Source organism: Triturus cristatus, chromosome 1_2 (genome assembly GCF_964204655.1).
Source record: "Triturus cristatus chromosome 1_2, aTriCri1.1, whole genome shotgun sequence".
NCBI classification, from domain to species: Eukaryota; Metazoa; Chordata; class Amphibia; order Caudata; family Salamandridae; genus Triturus; species Triturus cristatus.
The window spans coordinates 836509717-836534615 of NC_140580.1; the positions used below are offsets into that span (position 1 = coordinate 836509717).

Genomic DNA, 24899 nt, shown 5'->3' on the forward strand with positions numbered 1-24899 from the left:
CTTGGTACCACTTTGTCTGCATTTGTTACCTCCCATAACAGCTGGACCTTTTACTTGGCTTGTTACACGGTCTGCATTATAAGTCGGTGAGCACTACTTTGTTTATTGACACTGATGGGGACAATGGCGGGTGCTTTTTTTATTTTTAGATCACCCACACAGGACAATGGTGGCCGCTTTTCTTAATGAGCGCTATGCTGCTCTAACTTGTATGCTGAGGGCGGTGCCAGCTTTAGGGACACCACGCTCAGTTTAATTTTTTTTTAAACTTCCATGTTGAGCGCAGCGCCCGCTTCAGGGACACTGCAATCTGTTTCTTTTAAACTTTCACGTTGAGCGCGGTGCCAGCTTTAGGGACACCGCCCTGTTTCTTTTTTTTTTTTTTTAAACTTTATTGGTGAGCGTGGGGCCCACCTCACATACACTGCACTCTGCAATACAATAGGTATCACTTTTGCCAAAGTTTGAACTATTGGTATAGTAAATGACAATGCCTTTTGATATTATAAAAGACATTGCCATTTACATTGCCAATAGCTCAAAATCTTGCAATTGCGAGACTTATTGCATTGTAAATGCTTGTTAATACTGATGTTACTTAGTTTGTGATTCAGTGTTGATTGTAAAGCTAAGTCTCATGATAAACTGTCTTTTGTTTGTGTATAAAAGAGCAGAGGCATATGCGTATAGCAAGCAAGTGAATTATACTGTGCTGCACTTTTTAACTAAATTTGGCAGATAGTGAATTTATAATGTTTTCAAATATTTGCAATGCTTCTTAAGTAACTTCACATATGAAATATATCTTATCTAATGTGCTGAAATTCTCTAAAACCTCTGTCAGGAGAACAAACTATTTGACTGATGTAAAGAAGTCACACATATTCTCAAATGGTTATCAAAAGATGTATCAGAAAGATGTAACACCACAAACAGATATATCAGAAAACAAACGGATAAGATAATTTTTAAGAAAGTAAAGCAGCTTTTCTTAAATCTATTATTTTTCAGTTTAACAAGTACAATTTCCTTATGAAACACCATCCATTTGTGTATATGGCCTTTTCCTACTCCTTCCACCATTTAGATGTTACTCCATGTACCACCAAACTTCAATCACTCCCGAACTCCAATATGTTACAGTTTCACCTCTAGTTAGCTAACACTACTCTTTCACAGTTCCACAATGTCCTACAGGTTGTGTTATAGTCTTTTAGTCATCTGTGGCACACATCATGTTCACCATTTTGGTGTTTAATTTGTAAAAGAATGAGTGCCTGGGTCCAAACTAATCTTCGGCAGCCCGCTGCCAGTGTTACTGAAGGTCAGGTTGCCGAATGCCAAGACTGCACGGTATTGATTCCACCTAAATGCCTCTTCATCCACAACCACTCCATCATCCTTGCCCCTTCATCTCGCTCCTTTGGATTCTTTTTCATGCCTGCTTTCTCCCTTTGTCACCGTTTTCCTATTTTTCTCTTCCTCGGTCTTTCTCCCTTTTATACCTTTCTCTCTCCTGACTTTGGTTAAAGTCTGATGGTGAAAAATAAGTCCTGGTCTCAAAAAATTAATGCCTGCGGGCCCCACTAGTAATCATCTACTTAAATTAAGCACTGGTTTCACTAATACTGCATTCATGTTTTGCACAAGCAAGCCAAATCACACAATTATCATCTGTCCTTGTCCTCACTACTCTTTAGGCCTTCTCAACAGCCCAGACAGCCGCTCAGTCTTTCAGTTCAACCAAACAAAGTCATTTTCAATCTTACCTCTAGTTTTAGTTTGGTGTCTTCACCCAACAGATCCCGAATTTCCTCATTGTAGATCTCCAAGTATGAAGCTCTGACCAAGAACTTTGTGTTCTCTGCACACTGCCAAGAAAACAAGATACCAGCCTCATTAGTCAGATCTCTTCTCTGGACTCCTTGACTGTCCCATCCTTCATCCAAGTTTGACCAATTTTGACCAATTCTGATTTCTCTGAAGTGGCTCTACTTTGAGGCACTAGTTTCCATCATGTATTAGGCACTATTTTCAGAAACCCCCATCTTGCCAAGAATCTTGTCATCTGAGACAGCCATCACACAGGTATGTTTATCTTTGTAATATCATCTCTTAAAAAGTCTTAAACACTAAAGCAATCCTTCTTGGAAGCACACTGAGGGCGGGCACCTCTATCCCACTGGCCATTAGGACAACTACGACACATGATTTAAAAAAATGAAAGCCCTGCTCTTTCAGCTCCACTTCCAACAGATATAGATCTACACTAGTTAGTCAGTTCAGTGAATCACCTCTCTCCCCAGGATCACCACTGCTAATAGTTCTCTAAAGATTGTGTTTACTTTTATTGTTCTTTTTAGAGTTCAACATGTATACCTTTTGATAATGTGTTTGTACCCTATGCTACTAAGTATTTACTGTTATTATCAAACTGTTCCACTGGGAGGTTGTTTGCTACCTTTTGGGTCTTGACTGCCCTATATTAAACTGCTAATAAATAAAACAGGTGGCTAACAGTTTCTACTCATTTTCATTTTACCACGTTGTTTGAACATATGTAGTATTTGTGGGAAGTTCTTGTACGAGAGTACCTCTTCAAGGTCCTAAAAAGCCACAATTCAGACTATGCAAAGGTAGCAAAATGATCACCATTCTAGGATGCAAAGTTAGTTCAGCTTTATTTAAGACGTTTTCCATAGCACCAGGATACCACATTTCTGAAACTTCAGAATAATGTGTTATAGATGCTTGCTTTCAGATGTTGATACCTCTGCAGTGAGGAAAACATTACCGTCAGCAACGGCATTTCTGGTAGATACATAATGTTCCCAGATTCCCAAGTGGTCCCATGTAGCTTCAGTCAAAACTCTGACACTGGGGTATATTAGGCACCAACCAGCACTTTGGTGTAAGTTCCTGTTACTTTTCCCACACCCTATTGAGGCATGCAGAAAGGAACTGTGAGAGCATCAACGACAACAATCTTGTTATCATGGCACTAACTCATGAGAGTGGTGAGGAATCTGCAAAAAGGTTATGTATCCACCTGAAATATCATCACCAAAGACAATGCCTATTTCTTTTGATGGATACTTCTTCCCACATATTCCTCACCTTATGACGAAGTACCAAAGCAACACCCCTCACAAACTGGCATGGAGTAGCATTCATTAATCAAGAACAGACCCCTGGCGAAGAATCTATCACTGCCAACCAGAACTGTGAGGAATAATGTGTAGGAAAAACATGTAAAGATGACTACATGGCCACCCAGCAATTACCATGCACCAGGCACCCCTGATGATAGCAGCAGAGGCAGTCATGGCCCTCGTGGAGTGGGCATGTATGACCTACAGAAGGTCTTTCTTGGCCAGAGCGTTGCAAATCTTGATACAGAGGATGACCCACTGAAAAATAGTGCATACGACAGCCATGCTGACAGATCAAGCCACGGAGTCTGTAGAATTGAGGACTATTTCAAGTTCTTTTTGGGAGCCTCCAAGCATTGCTGACCAAGTTTGAGAAGGGTTTTTTTTATTGTGTGGTCAAGAAGGCTGGTAACAGTTATTCTTGACATTTCTCATAAGGTGTGAAAGTAGCGTCCAAAAAGCCACATGACATTCGACAGATGGAGATGGTTCTGTCGGGTTTAATTATCTTTGCGCATAAAGAGTCGCATAAACCAAATATCAATGGAACATGAATGAAACACACGCCTAACCAGATAGGAAGCGTTATCTGGAATAATCAGAATAACAATGTTTATGTATATCCACTTTGCATTTTATCAGAATTACTTAATTCAGATATATTCATTTTTCAAAAGTACAAAGAGGCTGTTCAGAAATAGGTCAAATATATACATATAGTGCTCATGTGACAAAGGTGCTTAGTGATCAACTTGGTGCAATATGTACAAGGTGGTTACAAGATTTATATACAAGGGAAAAGACAAAGTTATTTTGAGGTCAGACAAAAAACCAAGCGCCCTACTGGCTGTAAATGCTTCTTTTAGTATGTATGGTCTTGGTAAATCTGTGCCTAGTAGTATCGTCGACGTTTCAACCCACGGTGTGCTCCCTTTGGTAGTCACTACGGGTCTTCATCAGGACATGGTGTGGGAAGGGGGGGGGGATTGATTGATCAGTAACAGCCTAGTCTGAGCCAGAGTCTGATTCTGGCTGTGTAATCCCGGTAAGTGGGTCTGCAGGATTCTTGGCTATAAATGGCTGGAGTCGCATGATTCGGCCCGGATTAGTCAGTGTGGGGAAAGCAGTAATACGTCCTGCAGTTGCAGCATGCGGAGTGAGTTGAAGCAGGAGGAAGAGACGGCGTTGACCTGCTTAGTCATGGAGAGGGTAGAGTTGAGGATGATCCCTAGGTTGTGTGCGTGGTCGGTGGGTGTTTGAGCTGTTCCCAGTGCGGTCGGCCACCAGGAGTCGTCCCAGGCCGAGGGGGTGGATCCAAGGATGAGAACCTCCGTCTTGTCCGAGTTCAGCTTCAGTTTGCTGTTCCTCATCCATTCGGCGACGGCCTTCATTCCTTCGTGGAGGTTGGTTTTGGCAGTGTGGGGGTCCTTGGTGAGGGAGAGGATCAGCTGGGTGCCATCGGCGTAAGAGATGATGTTGAAGTCGTGCAGTCGGGCGACGTGGGCGAGTGGTGCTATGTAGATGTTAAACAGCATTGGGCTAGGGGATGAACCCTGGGGTACGCCGCAGATGATCTCGGTGGCTTCGGAGCGGAAGGGGGGGAGGCGGACGCTCTGTGTTCTGCCGGAGAGGAAGGAGGTGGTTCAGTCCAGGGCCCTCTCTTGGATCCTGGCGTCGTGGAGGCGTGTGCGTAGTGTGCGGTGGCAGACCGTGTCGAAGGCGGCTGACAGGTCCAGGAGGCTGAGGGCCGCGGTTTCTCCGTTGTCTAGCAGGGTCCTGATGTCATCGGTGGCGGCGATGAGGGCAGTTGCGGTGCTGTGGTTGCTGCGCAACCCGGACTGGGACGGGTCCAGGATGCTGTTCTCCTCAAGGTAGCGGGTCAGTTGTCTGTTGACGGACTTCTCGATGACCTTCGCCAGGAACGGGAGCAGGGAGATGGGCCGGAAGTTCTTGAGATCCTTGCGGTCCACCTTGGGTTTCTTGAGTAAGGCGTTGATCTCGGTGTGCTTCCAGCTCTCTGGGAAGGTTGCTGTCTCGAAGGAAATGTTGATGGCTTTTCGGAGATGGGGTGCGATGGCGGTGCTGGCTTTGTTGAAGATGTGGTGTGGGCATGGGTCTGATGGGGATCTGGAGTGGACGGTGTTCACGATCTTGATGGTGTCTTCGTTGTTTATGTTGGTCCAGGAGAGCAGGCTGTCGGTGCGGATGGTGGTCGTGGGGGCGGAAGTCTCAGTGGTTGTCGGGGCAGTCGTGGCGTTGAAGCTGTTGTGGATGTCTGCGATCTTGCGATGGAAGAAGGTGGCCAGCGAGTCGCACAGGTCTTGCGAAGGTGGGATGTTGTTGGTGTTGGAGCTGGGGTTGGAGAGTTCCTTCACGAAGTTGAAGAGCTCTATGCTGTTGTGTGCGTTGTTGTCTAGGCCCGGTCTTTGAAGGCGGCTCTTATGGCGGATCTAATGAGGTGATGGTGTCTGCGGTCTTCGGTGACTTCGCTCCAGCAGCGGCGAGGCATCTGTTGGGTGCGGTGATGCGTGGTGGGTTTCTGGAAGGTGAAGTGGATGCAGCGATGGTCGCTCCAGTGGATTTCAGTGGTGTGGTTGAAGGAGACGTGGGGGCTTGCGGAGAAGATGGGGTCAAGCGTGTGGCCGGCGGAGTGGGTGGGTGTTGTGACAAGTTGTCTGAGTCCAAGGTTGGCGAGGTTGTCGATCAGGGTGGCGGAGTTGGTGTCGTTGTTGTTCTCAAGGTGGAAGTTCATGTCCCCGAGGAGGATGTAGTCCGTGGAGCCGAGGGCGTGTGTGCTGACGAGGTCGGCGATGGAGTCGCTGAACTGTGGTCGGGGTCCGGGGGTCTGTAGACGAGAGTTCCTCTGAGGGTGGTGTTGGGGTCGGTGTGGATCTGGAAGTGCAGGTGTTCGGCAGTGCTGAGAGTGTCGTTGGTGTTGGTCGAGACTCTGAGAGTGTTCCTGTGGACGATGGTGATTCCTCCTCCTACTCCGTAGGTGCGGTCCCTGCAGGTGATCTTGTAGCCTTCCGGGATGGCTATGGCGATGTCAGGTGCCGAGGAGGGGTTCAGCCAGGTCTCCGTCAGGAAGGCGACGTCTTGTTTCACTTGGCGATGCTGGAGTGTTAGGGGAAAACGTTTCCAGACCAGTCTGGTGCTTGGAAGATATTCATAAGGTTAGAAATCTGCAGGAAGATGTATCCATCAGAAACATGATATCAGGTGAAAGGAGAATGGGTAGTCTAATATTTCAAAGTGTCAGGTCAGCTTCTGATAGAAGTGGGATTGTGTCTTCTTCCTTGGAAGATTAGTAAGCAGTGAGGACAACAGTGGGGGAATTGTGTAAGGAGTGCGTACAGTTATGCTGTGTGTTATGAACAGTTTAAGTCTAGTCATCCTTTGTTAATCAGCTTCTGTGCTTCTATATCAGTCCTCACCCATAGAAGTGGTTGTGCTCTTGTGAATCAGCTGAAGTAGTTACAGAGTACTGGCCTTGGACACTGAGGAATCTGCCACATGCCTTTGTTATTCTATGTCTTGTCTTGGCCAGAGATTAGTCAGTGGGATCTAGTTGAGAATCCTCATTCTGCATGTACTCTGGCTCTTTTACTAAAACTCTTGTGCATAAGGCAAATTACTTTGAATTTAATTCTGGTGTGGCTAGGAGCCAATAGAGTGTTTTTAAGGTGGTTATGTTATGATTGTGTTTCTTCCATGTCAAACTTAACTCACCACCAGGAGTAGCACTCCCTGTAGCCTGTCAATTAGATATTATAGTAGGTTCACACAGAAGAGATTGCGGTCATCAATTCACACTACCAATAATGTTCTGTATTTGGGAATCAGGCTGCATCAAATGATAAAGGTCTGTTAAATAGGAATGATCTATCCTTTGCAACAGAATTTTGGTTTTAGTACTATCCAAGTACATGAAATTTTCTATAATCCAATGACCAATGAGTCAAGCGGCTTGGAATGTTGGCTTTATTCCAAGTTAGTCTCCCACATGAAGGTGTATTTGAGCGTCATCTGTCTACAGTACTGATAGTGAGTGATAACCTGGGTTTATAATCTCTAGTAAATGTTGAAGAGTAGTGGTGATAGGGATGTCAAAAGAAGCAAAGAACCCGTTTATTTGGATGCTAAGGAATGACTATCTCAACTCCAAGAAATTTCCAAAGACACTCCATTCACTCATTTTGTTAGAATGTGATGATCTACTGTTGCTGCCAAAAGAACAAAAACAACCTGGGCTGAATGACAGCCTTCCTAGGGGATGATGAGATGGTCCTATGAGGAATTCACTACTGACATTTTTAGCCCCCTCAAAGCTATCAGTCCTAATTAGTTATGGCGAAGCAAGCTGTGCTGTTCTATATATGTTTGCAACTTCCTCATGTGTGGAAAGACCACAATTCTAGGTTTAGAAAGAAAGTAGCTAAAGCAGTAACTGTGGTGTTATTCAGTAATAACTAATTATTTGAAGAGGAAAGGGCATCTGAAGTGTGTTTCAGAGAAGCATAGTTTTTACCCTAAAAGATCCCCTCCCATCCCCGACAAATGAAACGGAAGGACAGTGAGAGAGTTAAGTAACCCTGATTTAAAGGGAGAACCAGGAGTATGGTAGGATCTTGGATGAAAAATAATGTTGGTTGAAACCCATCAAATCCTTAAAAGTAAGGCAGGCATTCTTGTATTCAATTCCTTCGACAGCCAATCATTAGTAAAACATTTGCAGATCACAAATATGGTCCACCTTTTAGCTAACTTATGAGCCTACTGTACCATTTTGATTCTGCTTATGTGTGGCATTCAACTCCTCTGCAGATATTCACCTATAGGTAAAGATCCACGAGGAAACAGGAACTATAGTCCAAGCGATACGTGTGATGGTTCTACTACAATGTCTCTTAGGAGAAAAGGAAGAATTCTTCAGATCTTTGGAAAACAACAGTAACTGTAGCCATTAGGTGAATGAGAGAGACAAGTTCAGATATAGTCAGATCCCCAGAATTTTCACTCTGGAACCTTGCTAAAGAATTTCAGAAGAGCAAAACACACATGTCCTTCACCAAATATTGTCTTGGTCTCAAATATAATAATCTTAGTATACCAGACATTAAACCAGATGCTGTTACTACACATCCATTTTTCAATTACCACCAAGCAAAGGACGAATAACAAAAAACTGTGAGTGGGAGAGATTAAAGGTGAAATACAGGTAAGCATCGCAAACACAGAAGTGGCATTGGGCACGATCCTTACAGAGAAAATCAGGAGGCATTTGTGGAAACAACTGGAGTACCCCAAAGGACCATCACTGGATCCATCTATTACTGGGAAACAGATTAAGATCTGTTGGAAAGAAAATAGCGAGGCCACCCCGCCATATCACCCACCACCCTGCAAAATCTGTAGAAGCAATATAACGGTTGCCTGCTTCTGGTTGTGGGGGCCTTCTTCTGGTTGTGAGGGGCATTTCTCTTGTGTTGGCACCTCTGGAGAAGGTGTGTAATGTCCAGGGTGAACATTTGTAGGAATTCCTTGATCCATTAGCCTAGAAAAGGCTTTATCAGTAGGATGGATTATTTTCCTTTTTTCCTGATTTGAACAATTTCTATGGGTCTGAAATTGAAAGATAAAGCCTTCTCACTGGGATGTTATACACAAAGATACAGGACGTTTGGGGCTATTTTTAATTGTTATTTTTTTTTTTTAAATGGGCAGTAAGTTCTCAAAATGTTGTGTGATAACACATGGGATTTTTTTTACGACAATGGGATATCTCAGCTATTGGCAGATATTTAATATTTACCTTCTCAGCCTTGTCAATACGTTTAGGTGCCGATTACGATCCGGCAAAAACCGGGTACGAACCGTCGGTCGGAGCGTTTTCTCCGTCCGACTCGTACCCGGTCGTAAAACTTCACAAACATGGAATTACGATTCGCACGGAAACACCATTTCCGTACGAATCGTAAAAAACACCGACCGACGAAAATAAACATACGAATGTGCTCCGGGAATGCTGCGACGTGACGTCGGGACGCTGTCAGGCAGCGTTTCACGACCCAGGAACCACGATTCGAACCGACAGCAGTCCGGACGGCAATATTTTCACGGCACCAAAAAAGTGCCGGAAAAGCGAAGTACGTCGCGAAACGACCAGAGTAGGTGGCCCGGTACGCGCCGTACCCCCCCCCCCCAGCCCCCGTACGTACGCGCCGACCTCCCCCCAGCCCCCGTATGTACGCGCCGACCCCCCCCCAGCCCCCGTACGTACGCGCCGACGCCCCCCAGCCCCCGTACGTTCGAGTCGTACCCCCCGTGTATGTACACCCTTGTACGTGTCGAACCCCCCCGTGTATGTACACCCGTGTACGTGTCGAACCCCCCCTGTATGTACACCCGTGTACGTTCGAGTCGTACCCCCCCAGCCCCCGTACGTTCGAGTCGTACCCCCCCAGCCCCCGTACGTTCAAGTCGTACCCCCCCCGTGTATGTACACCCTTGTACGTGTCGAACCCCCCCGTGTATGTACACCCGTGTACGTGTCGAACCCCCCGTGTATGTACACCCGTGTACGTTCGAGTCGTACCCCCCGTGTATGTACACCCTTGTACGTGTCGAACCCCCCTGTGTATGTACACCCGTGTACGTGTCGAACCCCCCCGTGTATGTACACCTGTGTACGTTCGAGTCGTACCCCCCCCAGCCCCCGTACGTTCGAGTCGTACCCCCCCAGCCCCCGTACGTTCGAGTCGTACCCCCCCGTGTATGTACACCCGTGTACGTGTCGGACCCCCCGTGTATGTACACCCGTGTACGTGTCGGACCCCCCGTGTATGTACACCCGTGTACGTGTCGGACCCCCCGTGTATGTACACCCGTGTACGTGTCGAACCCCCCGTGTATGTACACCCGTGTACGTTCGAGTCGTACCCCCACCCATGTATGTACGGTGCGTACCCCCAGCGACTCGAACGTACGGGGGCTGGGGGGGGGTACGACTCGAACGTACGGGGGCTGGGGGGGGGGGGTCGGCGCGTATGCGGGCACATGTCTCCATGGTTGCTATGGGAGTTCGGTGCGGACGGTGTTTTTTCCATACGGTTGTAACATCGGACGCACGGGATGGATCGTAATTCCTCGGTCGGACTTCACTTTTCACATTTGTACGGTAAATCGTCCGTGGACGTGTCGGACACATTTTCCGACCCGAGGACGTGTGGGGAATACTTCCCAATGCGATTCGTATGGACTTTCTACCATGCGAATCGCAATTGGCAGTTTGTACGGCACTTGTGCGATTCGTACGGTAAAAAGACCGGATACGAGTCGTACGGGGAATTTTTTTACCGGATCGTGATCGGCACCTTAGTGTGCTGCACTTTGTTAGTTTTTTTATCTGGTCAGTACTATCTTCACCTGTGCATTTTAGTGAGTTCAGTCCACATCGTTGTTTTAAGTGATAGTACAGTCACTTTACATTTCACTGAGTTGGGGTGCAGGGTGGTGTACCAAACATTGAAGACCATGATCTCTGGTTTCATTATTTTCATTTTTGCATTGGCAACTCTGATCAGTGTCTTACTTATAGTGCACTGCAGACGTTTGAGTCAGCATTTCTGGTCTACAATACTGTGAGGTTTTCAGTGTATTGAGTTATAGATGTTATCTTGTATAATTACAAATGTACTGCACATAAAAAGAGTACAAGGAAACAGATGATCACAATCCTTTTCTATTTACACAAAGCACCCTGCACAACTCGCATGTAAGTCAACAATAAAAATGTAAAGCTAGAAGAAAGAAAATATGGGAAATACAGACATTATATAGATCCATTCTAATAGGAATGGCCTAGTCTAGAAACACCATTAGTAATTAAGAACGTTCAACCAAATATTTTCAAATATATGCGCTGCATATCTGCTCCTTAAGGACAGTCTAACAATACCTTCTGATGTACTCATTCATTTTCGGTCATAATTTGATTCTTATTTTTTGCAGATTTTTAGTTCAATAAAATAACCTTCCTTGCTACAACCAAGCCCCTCAGTTACAATAAATGGTCTTATTTAGAAAGGGGGTTGGACCTAATAAATATTTTCTACCACATCCATCGAGATACACACTGGAATTGGCATTTTAAGTATGAACTGCAGCCATTCAGTGACTTCTGACCAGTAATATTCCAGGTCTGAGCACGCCCACCTAAAGCACTTAAATTATAATAGATGTATTACACAATACTTAGAATTATAAGTATTGAAAATCCCTGCTTTGTGCATTTCATCTGGGGTTCAATACAGCCTTAACACAGTTTTTTGACGATTAATCAACAGGCTAATGTCAGTCCATAAGATCAGCAATTGGAAAATGTTATCCCCTTCAAGGTGAATGGGTGGGAACTCCTGCTCTGAGTGCCTAACTGTGTGTGAAACGGGTATCCTGACTTGCACTTTGGCCTTGGTGTCATGGCAATCTAGTGTGCGTGCTTGGGCTAGGCCTGTGTCTAGTAATGTGAAGTCCAGAACCAGTTCTGCGACCTGGATAGGAGCAACTTGCATGCCCTCATAGTGGGTACCAGACTCCTGTCCACATTCCCCGTGCATCACATAAAGCGGTGCTAGCAGCATACCATGTTCCTTGAATCTAAAGTGTGCCTGTGTGAATCTGTGTTAAGGAGAGGTTGATCTACTAGTTTCTCTCGTGTTCAATTCTGCTGTTATGTGACATTCGGAATCTTGAACTAGCAGCTTGTGTGCCTGTCAAGTGTATGTGCTATGAGTGTGAAGCAAGTGTGACCCTAACGCTCTGTGTGCCCTGTAAGAGTCTGAGTACTGGGGCTAGTGAGATCCATTTTGGAGGCCCCTTGTTTTAGAATGGCACAAAACAGTGGATGAAGACATCTTCTCCAAGACAGTGGAAGTGTATTACCTTCATTTGGAAGATGAAGACCTAAACACTGAGGTGAGAGAGAATGGGCTGTGTTGCGAAGTGGAGCAGTGCGGCGTGCGGTGCCATCAGGTCGTGGTACAGGCAGCGGCTCGGTGACACCGTCCAGCGGCATCGGTGAGACCAGGGCTGTGGTGCGAAGTGGGACGGTGCTGGCAGGTCACAGTGCAGGCAGCGTCGTTGTCGTTGCTGAAGCGCTGTAGTCGGGAGACTATCTAGAGTCAATGGTGCTGGTGTCGGTGGGCCAAGGCTGCGGTGTGTGATGGGGCGGTGCGTCAAGTAACTTATGAGCTATGCTCCCAGGTCACTATGTAGGCAGTGGCATCAATGTTAGCGTGAAGCAGCATCGTTGGGGAGGCGTGGTGGTGATGTGAAGAGAGGCAATGCATAGTGCGGTGCCCTCAGATCACGGTGCAAGCAGAAGCTTGTTGGCAGCGCCGGGCATCGTCATTGATGAGACCAGGTTTGCGGTGCAAAGTGAGGGAGTGCTCTTGGCGGTGCCAACAGGTTCACGGTAGAGGCTTTGTGCAGCAAAAAACACACAGTTCCCAGTGCTGGTAGCAGATGATCTTTAAGTCTTTGCTGTTCGAGACGTCTGGGACAGGGGGCAAGCTCTACCTCAAGCCCTTGGAGAAACTCAGGAAAATAAGTTGCAGAAAGTCCAATCCTATCACTGCCCAAGGCAAAAGCAGCAACTGCAGGCCAACCCAACAAAGCAACAAACAGCAAAGCGGCAGTACTCCTCCTGGCAACACTTCTAGCTTTTCTTCTTCACAGGTTCCAAGTGGATAACAAACAAAAAGACAAACCCCTCAGTACCAGGAATAGCCAGTCCCCCGGAGCACTGGAAGGCTCTTCTCGCAGAACTTGAACGGGCACTAGGGGGAGGATCCGGGATCCCCACGAGGCAGGACCCGCACGCTCATCAGTTTCCCTTACACATTAACTCTAAGGAGCTACTTACAAGCAGGCAGTGCCCTTTAAAGGCCCTAAAGGCAAGAAGAAGAGGAGATAAAACTCTCCAATGCCAAAAAATCTGCGCACTCAGAAGGACCCACAGAAAGAAAGTATGGCAGAAAAAACCAAAGATGATAAAAGCTGAATGGCTGAAAATCTTTACCCTCCTTAAGAAAAGGGGCCATACTCAGCTCTGGAAGTACTTCAACAACCTTAGCAACAACGGCCAGATTAAGGAGAACGGACAAAGACTGGTTCAACTATGTAAAGCAGTTGTGCTCTAATAATCAGGGCAAACACAAGGAGATGATGGACGGAGCACTGAAACTTCAGACACTCACCACCAGTCACAGATCTGGGTTGAATCCATCATCGTTCTTTAGCTCACTTCGCCACCACAGTTCAGACCCAGCCATATGCAAATCAGTCTTGACCCTATTCCTCATGGGAATAGTCTAGCCCTAACTGCCAAGCCATGTTTTTCCCTGGACCGGAAACATGCATCCTGGGACCGGTTTCGGGGTGACACCCCTCATCAGCCAGGCTAGCTTGAATTCAGTGGCAAAGTGAGCAAGGGACCCCATGGAGAACAAGGTCAAGACTGATTTGCATATGGCTGGGTCTAAACTGGAATGGCATGGGGAGCAAAAACAATGATGGATTTAGGCCCAGATCTCTGTACTGGGGTGAATGTTTGACATTGATCAGCATTCTGTCCATCAATTGTTCTTTTTGCTATTAACCAGGGCACAGAAAATATTCCGCCCCCCCATCACCAACCGCACCTGACTTGGCCTCGCAAACTACTCACATCTCAGAGGCCACAGTAACTGGCACGATTAAAAATAAGGAATGACGGAGAACCAGGGCCCAACGCGGTCCCAGCCGCTGTATTCAAATCATCACAATCCTTTTGAACAGGATTGCTTACACCACTTTTCAACCACGCTTTTGCCACTTCAATGATCCCACTGTCATGGAGAGGATCAATACTTTTTCCAGGTCACAAAAAAAGGGGACCACACGAAACCGGATAACTACGGGCTCATTGCCCTATTAGATCTTGAAACAAAAGCTTATGCCCGAATAATAATGGAAGAACTGGAAGCCTGGGCTTCAGACAACAGCATTCTCACCTTTTTTCAAACTGGATTTAGGCCCGAAAGCTTCACCACAAATAATATACTAGCATTGGGATACTTATCACGCCGTGCCTCACGTCCCAAGCTCCCCCCCTTATTCTGCTGTTTTGTAGACTACAGCGCAGCTTTCAACCGGGTTGACTGGGGAAAACTGTGGGAGAATTAGTACTCTGGGGTTCCCCCATCAGCTCCTTAATGCAATAATAGCTTTGTACCATGAGACGTAGGTTAGATTAAAAAACAGCCAAATGACCGTAACAGCAAAAGTGCCTACTAATTATGGACTTTAACAAGGCTGTATGCTGGCCCCTCTCCTCTTCAACCTCTACACGGCTGATCTAGGCAAGCCTTGGAAGGTGCCAGCCTAATAACACCAAGGCTGGGAAGAGAGAGGCTTCAAATCCTTCAGTACGGTGATGACATTGCAATTATGGACCACTCTGAATCGGCTTACAGAGAGCCCTGAACGCACTCCATAGGTACAACCAAAACAAAAAACGTTTGGTGAACCAGGGGAAGACCAAGATAGTCATCTTTGGGAAATACCCAAGAAAGAAAACAGCTCAATGGCAACTCGGTAACCTGCAAATAAATTCATGCCATAATTATTTAGGTGCCTGGCTCTCTGAAGGGGCAAAACCAGGGGACTAATTAAAACATCTTAGAAGAAATTGAGCTGGAATCATTCATAGCCTGAAACATCTAAGTCAACAGTTACATAGTCCAACCGTGGAACCCATACTAAAAGTCTTGAGAGCCGAAATAGTCTGCTCCCTTAACTACGGTCACATAGCTTTCCCGGAGCACTGGTCCCCGGAGCACTGGACATGTATCTTATGAGCTCTCAAATCACTGCCTATAAGAAAATTCTTACTCTACCTCGGCAGGCAGGAGAGCCAAAGTGAGGGTGGAGCTGGGACTCAACATCCCGAATCTTATATGTCTAGGTGACTTAATAAAATAATACAGCAGCACCCTGCGAGCCCAAACGTCCTCATCCAAAGCACAAATCAAAACCATCTTTGAAGAGGGAGGTTCGCCGTGGCAGTCACAGCTGGACATGGACACAACTCTTCTGAAAATCGAAACCTGAAATCTACGTAACCAGGACATACCGGTAAAAGCCTGGAAAAAAACTGTGAACAGACAGGTCAAGAAAGTTTCATTCAAACGAGACACAGAAAGGCAACGCCATAAATTCAACTTTATAGTATTGGGTGCCCCCTACATCCCGGGGAAAGCCAAGCCGTACCTTGAGCAATCACTGACGGCCCAGGTACGAAGGAAAATTACTTACATGAGGCTGCTCGTACTGCCCATTGTGAATTTTAACCCATCCTGAGCACAGCGGGACGATACAGTTGCTTGTTGTCTATGCAATTATCACCGAGAATCTTGGCTCCACTTGCTGTGTTGTCCAGAAATTGCAAGCGAACGGCACTGCTTGCTTACTCCGTTATGCAGGACTAATGGCCTCAGACACTGCAGAGAAGCTTCAGATCTGTATTTCTCTTCCAATACTACACACCGTAGCCAGGCTGGGGAAATTCATTGATCAAATTCACACCACTCTCACAAAGACAACAAAAGGTACCAACACTAATAATCAAGCCATAGATCCTGGCCTGCTGTAGTATCCCGAAATGTAAGATCCACAAACTAGAAAACAAAATTAGTAAGGAGACAAAGGACAAGTTACAAGATACCCTAAAAAAACAGTAACACCTAATTCGGTACGCGTCCCTAAAAGGTCCAAATGTTACAAGAGCTTCAAGGGTCTATGTTCAGCAAAGTAAGAGATCACAGTATTCTTAAGACCAGAAACTATACGTGCTTCACATTAATGCTTAATCATCGCAGAAAGAAGCATACAAACAGCAACTAGCTATGCTATTAAAAAAAAAAAAACAGAAAGGTACAACAATACTCGTTGTTCCGCATCAAAACAGCAATTTGACAAAGGTCCAAATCACAAGCTATCTCACACATCAAAACACATCTGTGTGGCCCCAGTCATCCAACTCTGCTGATGTTCAATTTTGAAAACAGAAATCAGTACCTGACTTCCCACTGGCAATGTTGGTGAGCAGTCAAAATATCGAATTTTATTTATTTATTCATTTGTAAAGCGCATGGTTATACCTATCGGTGTGTCCCCGCGCTGAGACATCGAGAAGAGTAGATCAAAAAAGAGGCTGAACACTCGCTCAGAGGTTTTTATTCAGAAATAACCATGTCTTCAGTTGACTGCGAAAAGCGTGTTCGCTAGATTCAGTTCTCATGGTTATAGGTAGCGTATTCCATAGTTTTGCCGCCAGGTACCTAAAGGAGCGAGCTCCCATTCTGGCTCTGAAGATTCTCGGGATCGTCAGTAAGGCCATATCCCTAGATCGTAGATCCAGACCAGGGGTGTATCTAGACACCAATGACTTGAGGTAAAGGGGGCTTTTACCTGTCACAATGCGGTGTACATAACACATAGCCTTGAACAGAATTCTCTTTTCTATAGGTAGCCAGTGTAGGGTGGCCAGAGCTTTTCTAGTATTAGTTCTCCTCGGGAGGCTGAGGACTAAGCGGGCGGCTGCATTTTGTATTCTCTGTAGTTTCATGAGTCCTCTCTTGGAGGCTCCTAGATACAATACATTGCCATAGTCTAATTGGGATGTAATTACAGCATGAACTACCGTTCTCCTGGCTTTTACAGGGAGCAGGTCAATGACTTTCCTCAAAGTTTTCATTGCTCCATAGCACTTTCCAGCAACTTTTCGTATCTGGCTGTCGAACGATAAATTAGAGTCGACCCAGATACCGAGATTCTTCACTTCTTCTTTAGGGAGAGGGACCTGTCCTAATGTGTCTGGCCACCAAGCCGAGGACCAGATGTTAGGTGCTTTACCGACTACTAATACCTCTGTTTTGTTTCCATTCAATTTGAGGCAGTGGTTATTCATCCAGACTGCCACTTCTTCCAGGCATTCAGAAAACCGAATAGCAGCTTGATCTCTATTTTGAGATAGTAGCACAATTAGTTGGGTATCGTCAGCGTAGGATACAATCGATACCTCATACTTTTGTACGCATTCAGCCAGAGGTCCCACATATATGTTAAACAGGGTTGGGCTTAGAGTAGAGCCTTGAGGGACTCCCTGTCTTAAAGGATGGCTGTCAGATATGTGTGAGAGTTGTGCTACTTGAAAACTCCGTTGGGCTAAGAAAGAGGTTAGCCACTGAAGGGCACATCTCCGTATGCCACAAGCCTCTAATCTTTGTAATAGTAGGGGATGTGAGACCGTGTCAAAAGCTGCGCTCAGATCCAATAGGATGAGCGCAGCTGTCTTCCCCAAATCCGCCAGTTTTCTCAGGGTCTCGGTAGCCATCAGCAAGGCTGATTCCGTGGAGTGTGCCTTTCTAAAGCCTGACTGCGAGAGATGAAGGATCGCGTTAGCATCCAAGTGATCCACTAGTTGTTTATTTACGATTTTTTCTGCTATCTTTGCGGTCAGTGGTAATAATGAAATGGGACGCAAGTTCTCCAATACGGAGAAGTCCAGAGAGGGTTTCTTTCCCAAAGGTTTAACAATGGCCCTTTTCCAGCTCAAAGGAACTATCCCCGTCTTAAGGGAACAGTGGATAAGTTCCGAGATATATGGTAGGATAATATAGATACCCATCATTATTCTGTCAGGCCTTGCTGGGTCACGGGGGGATCCCGATTTTATACCCTTGATCGTGACTATCAAATCATCTCTCTCTGGTATTGTAAATTCATTTAGTGTTGTTCCCATAAATTCCTCCTGGCTGCAGAGATGCTGATTGCCTCCCATTTGGGCCTCAGTCGGGAAGGACTCATATATCTTAGTGACTTTATCCGCAAAAAAACCTGCTATTTTATTGCAGATCTCTTTGGAGGAGGTTATTACTTCTTCCTCCTCCTTGTTTTTGAGGGATTTTAATATAGCGAATAATTCCTTATGGGAGTTTTCTGCACTGGCAATTTTGTCTGTGTAGAAATCACGCCTAGTTTTCTTTATTAACGCGTGGTAGGCTTTTAGTTCCTTATTGTATTTGTTTTTGGACACAGTGCAATAGGTTTTCCTCCAGGCTCGTTCTGCTTTTTTACACCCTTTTTTTGCCGTCTGGAGTTCTTCGTTGAACCAAGGTGCCGTGGCTTTTGTTCTCTGAGGGGTTCTGGTGCTCCAAGGAGCAGCTTTGTCTAAAGCCCCTGAGACCCAGGTCTCAAACTGCTTATTCGCTAGATCCATATTAGAATCCATATAGAATTTATTATATCGACCTACAATAATATTGAGTTTCTAATATTGTAGGGACACAATATCGATGTCAAGAATATCGTTAACCAGAATATCGACCTTACAGTAAGTAATATCGTTTTTTTTATATGGAAGTTATTAATATCGAAGTAAGTAATATTGTTAGCAAAAATTTCGTTGTTAATAATATCGATATTTATATTAGTGTTATGTATTTTAGTATGTATTTTATATGTATGTTTAACATTTTTTGTAATGTATTTTCATTATTTTTAAATATATATTAAATGTTTAGCAATTAGTAATTTTTTTAAAGTAAATTTTGTGTTTTAATATCAGAGCGGGTTGTGGGTTTATAGGGGAATAGGGTGGGAAGTAATTTAATTATAATTAATTAATATGTTTATATTTATTATTATTGATTATTAATTTATTGTTAATTAATTTTTATTAATTAATTGATAATTGAATTAATTATGTTAATTTTTATATATAGCGGGTTATAGGGGAATAGGGTGGGAAGTAATTTAATTATTATAAATTAATTAATATTTTTACATTTATTGTTTTTGATCATTAATTTTTTTGTTAATTAATTAATTGGAAGTTCATTTTTATTAATTGAATAATTTATAATTATAATTCATTTATTTTTATTTTTTATTTGTTAGTATTGTTAATTAATGTATTATTAATTGGTAATTAATTTTTATTAATAGATTAATTGAAAACTAAATTAATTGTGTTCTTCTTTATGTGTAGCGGGTTGTGTGTTTATGGGGGAATAGGGTGGGAAGTAAATAAAATTAAATTAAGTAATTATTAATTTAATTGTATTGGTATTTAATATTAATTTATTAGTTAATTATTTTTTAATGTTATTTATTTTACAAAAAGTATTTAATTAATAAGTATGTTAATTTAACCCCTACGCTATCCAACACTTTCCCTACAGTTGCACTCACTGGAGAGGGAATAGTAATTTTTACCCCTACGCTATCCAACACTTTCCCTACTGTTGCACTCACTGGAGTGGGAATAGTAATTTTTACCCCTACGCTATCCAACACTTTCCCTACTGTTGCACTAACTGGGGTGGGAATAGTAATGTTTACCCCTACGCTATCCAACACTTTCCCTACTGTTGCCCTCTCTGGAGTGGGAATAGTAATTTTAACCCCTACGCTATCCAACACTTTCCCTACTGTTGCACTCACTGGGGTGTGAATAGTAATGTTTACCCCTACGCTATCCAACACTTTCCCTACTGTTGCACTCTCTGGAGTGGGAATAGTAATTTTAACCCCTACGCTATCCAACACTTTCCCTACTGTTGCACTCACTGGAGTGGGAATAGTAATTTTTACCCCTACGCTATCCAACACTTTCCCTACTGTTGCACTCACTGGGGTGTGAATAGTAATTTTTACCCCTACGCTATCCAACATTTTCCCTACTGTTGCACTGTTTTGAGTTGGGATAGTAGTTTTATTAACTCTGCTATCTAATATTGTTTATATTATTTTAGTTAATGTAGTATATAATTAATATTAAAAAGAGTAAAAAAGAATTATTATTTTGTAATTTGTTATATATATTTATTTAATTGTTATTTATATTATTATTTAATGTGTACAGATGTATTTATAATATATATGATATTTTAAAAACATATGCTATTAAAATAATTATTAAAAATTATTAGTAAGTATATGTTATATATTATATGTATATGTTTAATTTATTTTTACCTTATATATATTATTTATAATTTTTAAACATTTTAATTTTTTTAAACTATGTTTATTTTAATTACATGTATTATTAACTTTATTTTACTTTTTTTTTTTTACTTAAATAAACGATATTTTTAACAACGATATTTTTGACATCGATAACGTTTTTTCGATATTTCTGTACTTACTATCATGTAGATAGGATGTCTATATTCTGGATCTCGATATTTCGCTTCTGATATTTTTGACGTCGATATTCTTGTAGTCGATATTCTGTCAGTGAAGGTGCTACTCTGCCTTGAATATGCTGGATTATTCACCCTCTCTACTATGGGGCCGATTCCGATCTAGGTCGGAAGGGCACCAAACGCGATCCGCCCGGAAAATCTACGAGCCGTACACGAGTTTTCCGCCCGACTCGTACAGCTGTACGAGCGAGCAAGTACGATGCGAGCTACATGAAATTCACCGACCGAGTCGTTTCCGGGTCCAAACCGCTCAGTACGTCTCGGTCGTAAGCTAACCGTGGCGTGCAATGGATGCAATTCACAACCGAGCCAGTATGATGCACGCGTCGGACAGCCTGTGCGAGCCGGAGTGTCCGGCTCACAAATCGTCCGGGTGGGTGCCTTTGGGGGTCCGCGGCGGACCCCCTGTCACCCGCAGCCCTACGACTCGGACACAGGGGGAGACCCAAGGGTCCCCCCAACACAGGCATGTACGGTGCAGATGGTACCGACGCATACTCACTGTAGGGGGCGCACTTGTCTGCGACATACCCATTCAGTCAATGGGAGCCCATGTACGCGTCGTACGACTGGCTCCCATTGACTTCTATGGGAGTCCGATCGAACCGAATCCGACAGCATACAGCCGCATCGTACTCGCTCGGTCGGATTGCAGGACTCCGGCTCGGTCGTAAAACACTCCGGATCTGGCTCGGTCGGAGTGCTTTCTGACCCGGATCGGAATCGGCCCCTATATGAGAGATAAAGTGCTCCAGCGTACCCCTACAGAGGAGGAGGGGGACATTTTCAGAAGGCAATGCACGCAGAAAGGAATAACTTCAACGTTTGCGACGGAAAGGAATAACTCTAACGTATGAAGATCCTACAATGTGGAATGAGAATATTGTAAGTCACCTCAGTGTTCCATAACCTTATTATGATCAGGGAACTGCTCAGTGACAGTACTTTATCCCATTTGACTGAAACACCTGTTTTCTGCATTCTAGGGCATCATATTCCAGTACTCATTATCCAGAGTATCTGTTTGCTTCCAAGAAGTGTCAGTACACTTACATTAAATGTTCAGCCGCAGGGCTGAAAAGTGCAGGTACTCTCCCTTTCAAGTTAAAGAAGTGCAGGTACTCAGTACCAGCCAGTACCTGCCCATTTAAATTATGGTAGTCCAGGGGCTCACAAGAAAAACCTCAATCCCTACCTCAAAGCACACAGTAAATTACTGTACTGGACAACTAGCAAAGTCTCTGATGTAGGAAACAAATCTGAATGAAAACAGTGCTGTATTGTATTGGTATTTACGAGGCACAAAATCGCTATCTGGTTAGTCGACTAAATATCTATTCTGTATATTTAGATAGCACTTCATGGCCCAGACAAGGTTGCGTAGCTCTCCAATTTGCATCAGGTTCTTGGCAGCCCTTCAGACTGCATGGGTTAAAGGGCTTTGGTTGTGCACACATTTATACTTTGTAGAAAGCTCGCATTCTGAAAGGTGGTCTGAAATGATGTTTGCCTGAAAGTACTCTAGGATGGGAATATAACGTTTTTCGAAATACAGTTTTTAAGATAAGCCGTCAATTGATTTGAGTTACAGCTCTTATGTACAGCGTATGTTTAAAATTCTGCCATCGTGCGTTTGGGCAGTGATCGTTTGGAAATTGTTTTTAGATGCAACAAATGTAAAATATCTATAAATCACTTCTGAATACAATCTTCTAGTAACATTTGTGAGGCACACCGTGGTGTAGTTAATATAAAAAGTGTGTAACGTTTATAATCTAATTTGCATGCATGGCTTATGTAATGCTTTTCAATACAGTGTTAAAAGGTGCCTAAAGCCCTTCAGATAACCTCAGCTGTATACAATAAAGATAACCTCGCGGTTGCATCAAGCGGTCCTACATGGCGGACGCGCTTTAATGTCGCTCCCGCAACCTAACATTAATCCTCCAGTAATCCTGCCATTTCCCTGCAACTATCTTCGCCCTGAACCCCTGCGGGCCGTGGTGAACCAGCGGAGCACTGACTGGCCGTGGATCCGACCGGACTTTCCTGCTGCTGTGGGCACGCCGTCCTCATTGGCGCAGCCGGGTCCGGAGATCGTCCTGGGCATGCTCCGAGACGTTTTAAGGCATGGGCAAAGTGGGCTCTGGCCCAGGGCCCCAGCCTTTCAGGGGGCCCCCTGAAATAGCCAGCTCTGTTCTGCAGAGAGTCTTGCCTTCATGACCTTGAATAATTTTTAAACAGATTGTTGTAAATAGCATTTTTCCATTATTCATTTTTAATGTGTGAGAGTCTATTACAGACATTTTGCAGGCAAAATGTGTTTGCGTTTCATGGAACACCCATATAAAATGTTTTGTTTAGATCAATACAGGACCTCCAAATGAGAAATGGGAGGGTGTGACAGAGGTTATTTGTAGTAATATTAGTTAGCTGCTGGTGTGTTACAATACTGAAAACACTCATCACTATCCCTGCATAGGAGATGTACACACATTTAGAATTTGACCAAAGAGGGCATGAAAGAGCTGAGACTGGGTTGTAAAATCAATGCTGGTCCAAACAGGGGCCCCCAAAATACTTTTGGCCCAGGGCCCCCCAAATCGTTAAAACGTCTGCATGCTCTACCTCCGGTGAGAGAGATCTTCGGCCGCTGTCGGCGGTGGGCTGTGCGTGCTGCCTGGTCACTCTGGCTCCTCCGGCTGCTGTCTTTGGCGTGGCGGGAGCTGCGCTTCGCCCCCGCTTCCATTTACTTCAGCAGAGTTTTGGGAAGAGCGTTGCCACGGGCCGTCGACTGCCATTTTGTGGAGGCGAGTTAGCCTACCTGCCGAGCGGGCCATACGGTGGCCGCTTGCGTTGCTGGAGGACTGGCCATACGAGCAGTGGTGCCCCTTTCCCGCATTGCATCGGGAGTCCTTCCCTGGATTCCCGGATCACCTGGAGCGGCTGTGTGGACGGCCTCGGAGCCACGACGAGTTATTGGGGTGCGACTCCCCCCCCCATACTCCCCTCTTATCTTTCATAGGGGCCCAGGTGGCGTGACTGTTGCCTTCTCCATCTGCTCTCTGCCTGCATCTCTGGTGGACCTGGGCCTCGGCGGTGGCTTGGTGACTGGCTTGTCTGCCTCTTCAGTGTGGCCTGTTACTTGTGGTGACTCTGAGGGACCTACCTTCTCCAATGATCGTTCTGGTGAGTGAGCCCGGCCCCTACGCTCTCTCTACTGTCCCATGTCAGGGAGACTGAGACTGCAACCTGGTGCCATTCCTTGGGTCTGCCCGTCAGGGGGGTGGGGGGCCTCTGCCAGCGGAGGCGGCCGGGCTAGGTCCCGGTGCGGCTTGTGTGTATCTGGCCCTCCCCCACGACCGCGTTTGGCCCACCAGTGGTACGTCCCTGTGGCTGGGGCCGGGACACCCTCTCCCTTCCAGTCACCTTCCCCAGCTGGAAAATCCTCCCCTGCATTGTCCATGATGGCTAGAAGTTAACCTACCGGAGCCACGTCAAAGCAACCTACCATAGACAAGTACACCGAGGCCGCTGCCCAGCCTCCCGGCCTGGAGGCCGCAGCACCTGTCGCCCCTGATAATGCCGCACTGTTGGCGGCCATTACGAAATCCCGAGATGCCCTTGAAGCCAAAATCGGTGCTGTGGGATCTGACGTCATGCTCCTCCGGCAAGACCTTCGTAACGCGGTACAGCGGATCACCAAGGCAAAGACGCGGATCTCCGCGACAGAGGACGTGGACACCACACTCCAGAAAAAGGTCTCTTCTTTGGAGTCGTTAACGCGCGGTCTGGCTGCCAGGGTGGAGGATGCAGATGTCCGCACACGGAGGACCAACCTCCACTTTGTGGGGTTTCCCGAGGGCTGCGAGTCCAACAACGCTGCTTCCTTTTTGACCAAATGGCTTGCGGATTGGCTCCCTCCTGAATCCTCGTCTCCCTGCTTTATCATCAAGCGGGCCCATTGCGTCTTACAACAGAAGCCACCCCCAGGAACTCGCCCCCGCCCATTGATCGCCCGCTTCCTCAGCTACCTAGACCGGGATGTGGTTGACCAGCAGGCCCAGATCGAAGGGGTACTCACCTATGCCTCACGACCCATTATGATTTTCCCCGATTATACCAAATTGGTCAAGCAGTGCCGACAATCGTTCACGGAGGCCAAGGCCCGTTTGTGTGGCCTGAAAATCCAGTATTCACTTTTGTTCCCGGCCCGCCTGCGCGTCTCATTTAAATTACGTACATATTACTTTGACTCCCCGGAAGAGGTTTTCCAATGGACAGACGAGTCGATTAAACGGAAGGCTAATGCCCCCTCTGGAATGGACTCAGACGCTACTTCAGCAGGCTCAGATCGGGATGGGCCTGGGCCCACGGGGAAACAGCAGCGCCGGTCGCGCTTGAGGCGAGGATCCGGGCCACACAGTGGCTCTTG

At 45.4% G+C, this 24899-nt stretch overlaps 1 protein-coding gene across 5 annotated transcripts in view; it reads right to left on the reverse strand.

Moving 5' to 3' along the window:
• KIF17 (kinesin family member 17) overlaps positions 1-24899 on the reverse strand; it is a 449007-nt gene that overhangs the window by 353927 nt on the left and 70181 nt on the right. For all 5 annotated transcript variants that reach the window (XM_085608962.1, XM_085608959.1, XM_085608958.1 and 2 more), the window contains exon 3: positions 1770-1871. In XM_085608962.1, coding sequence (XP_085465088.1) covers positions 1770-1871 — 102 coding nt within the window. The remainder of the gene's footprint in view (positions 1-1769; positions 1872-24899) is intronic.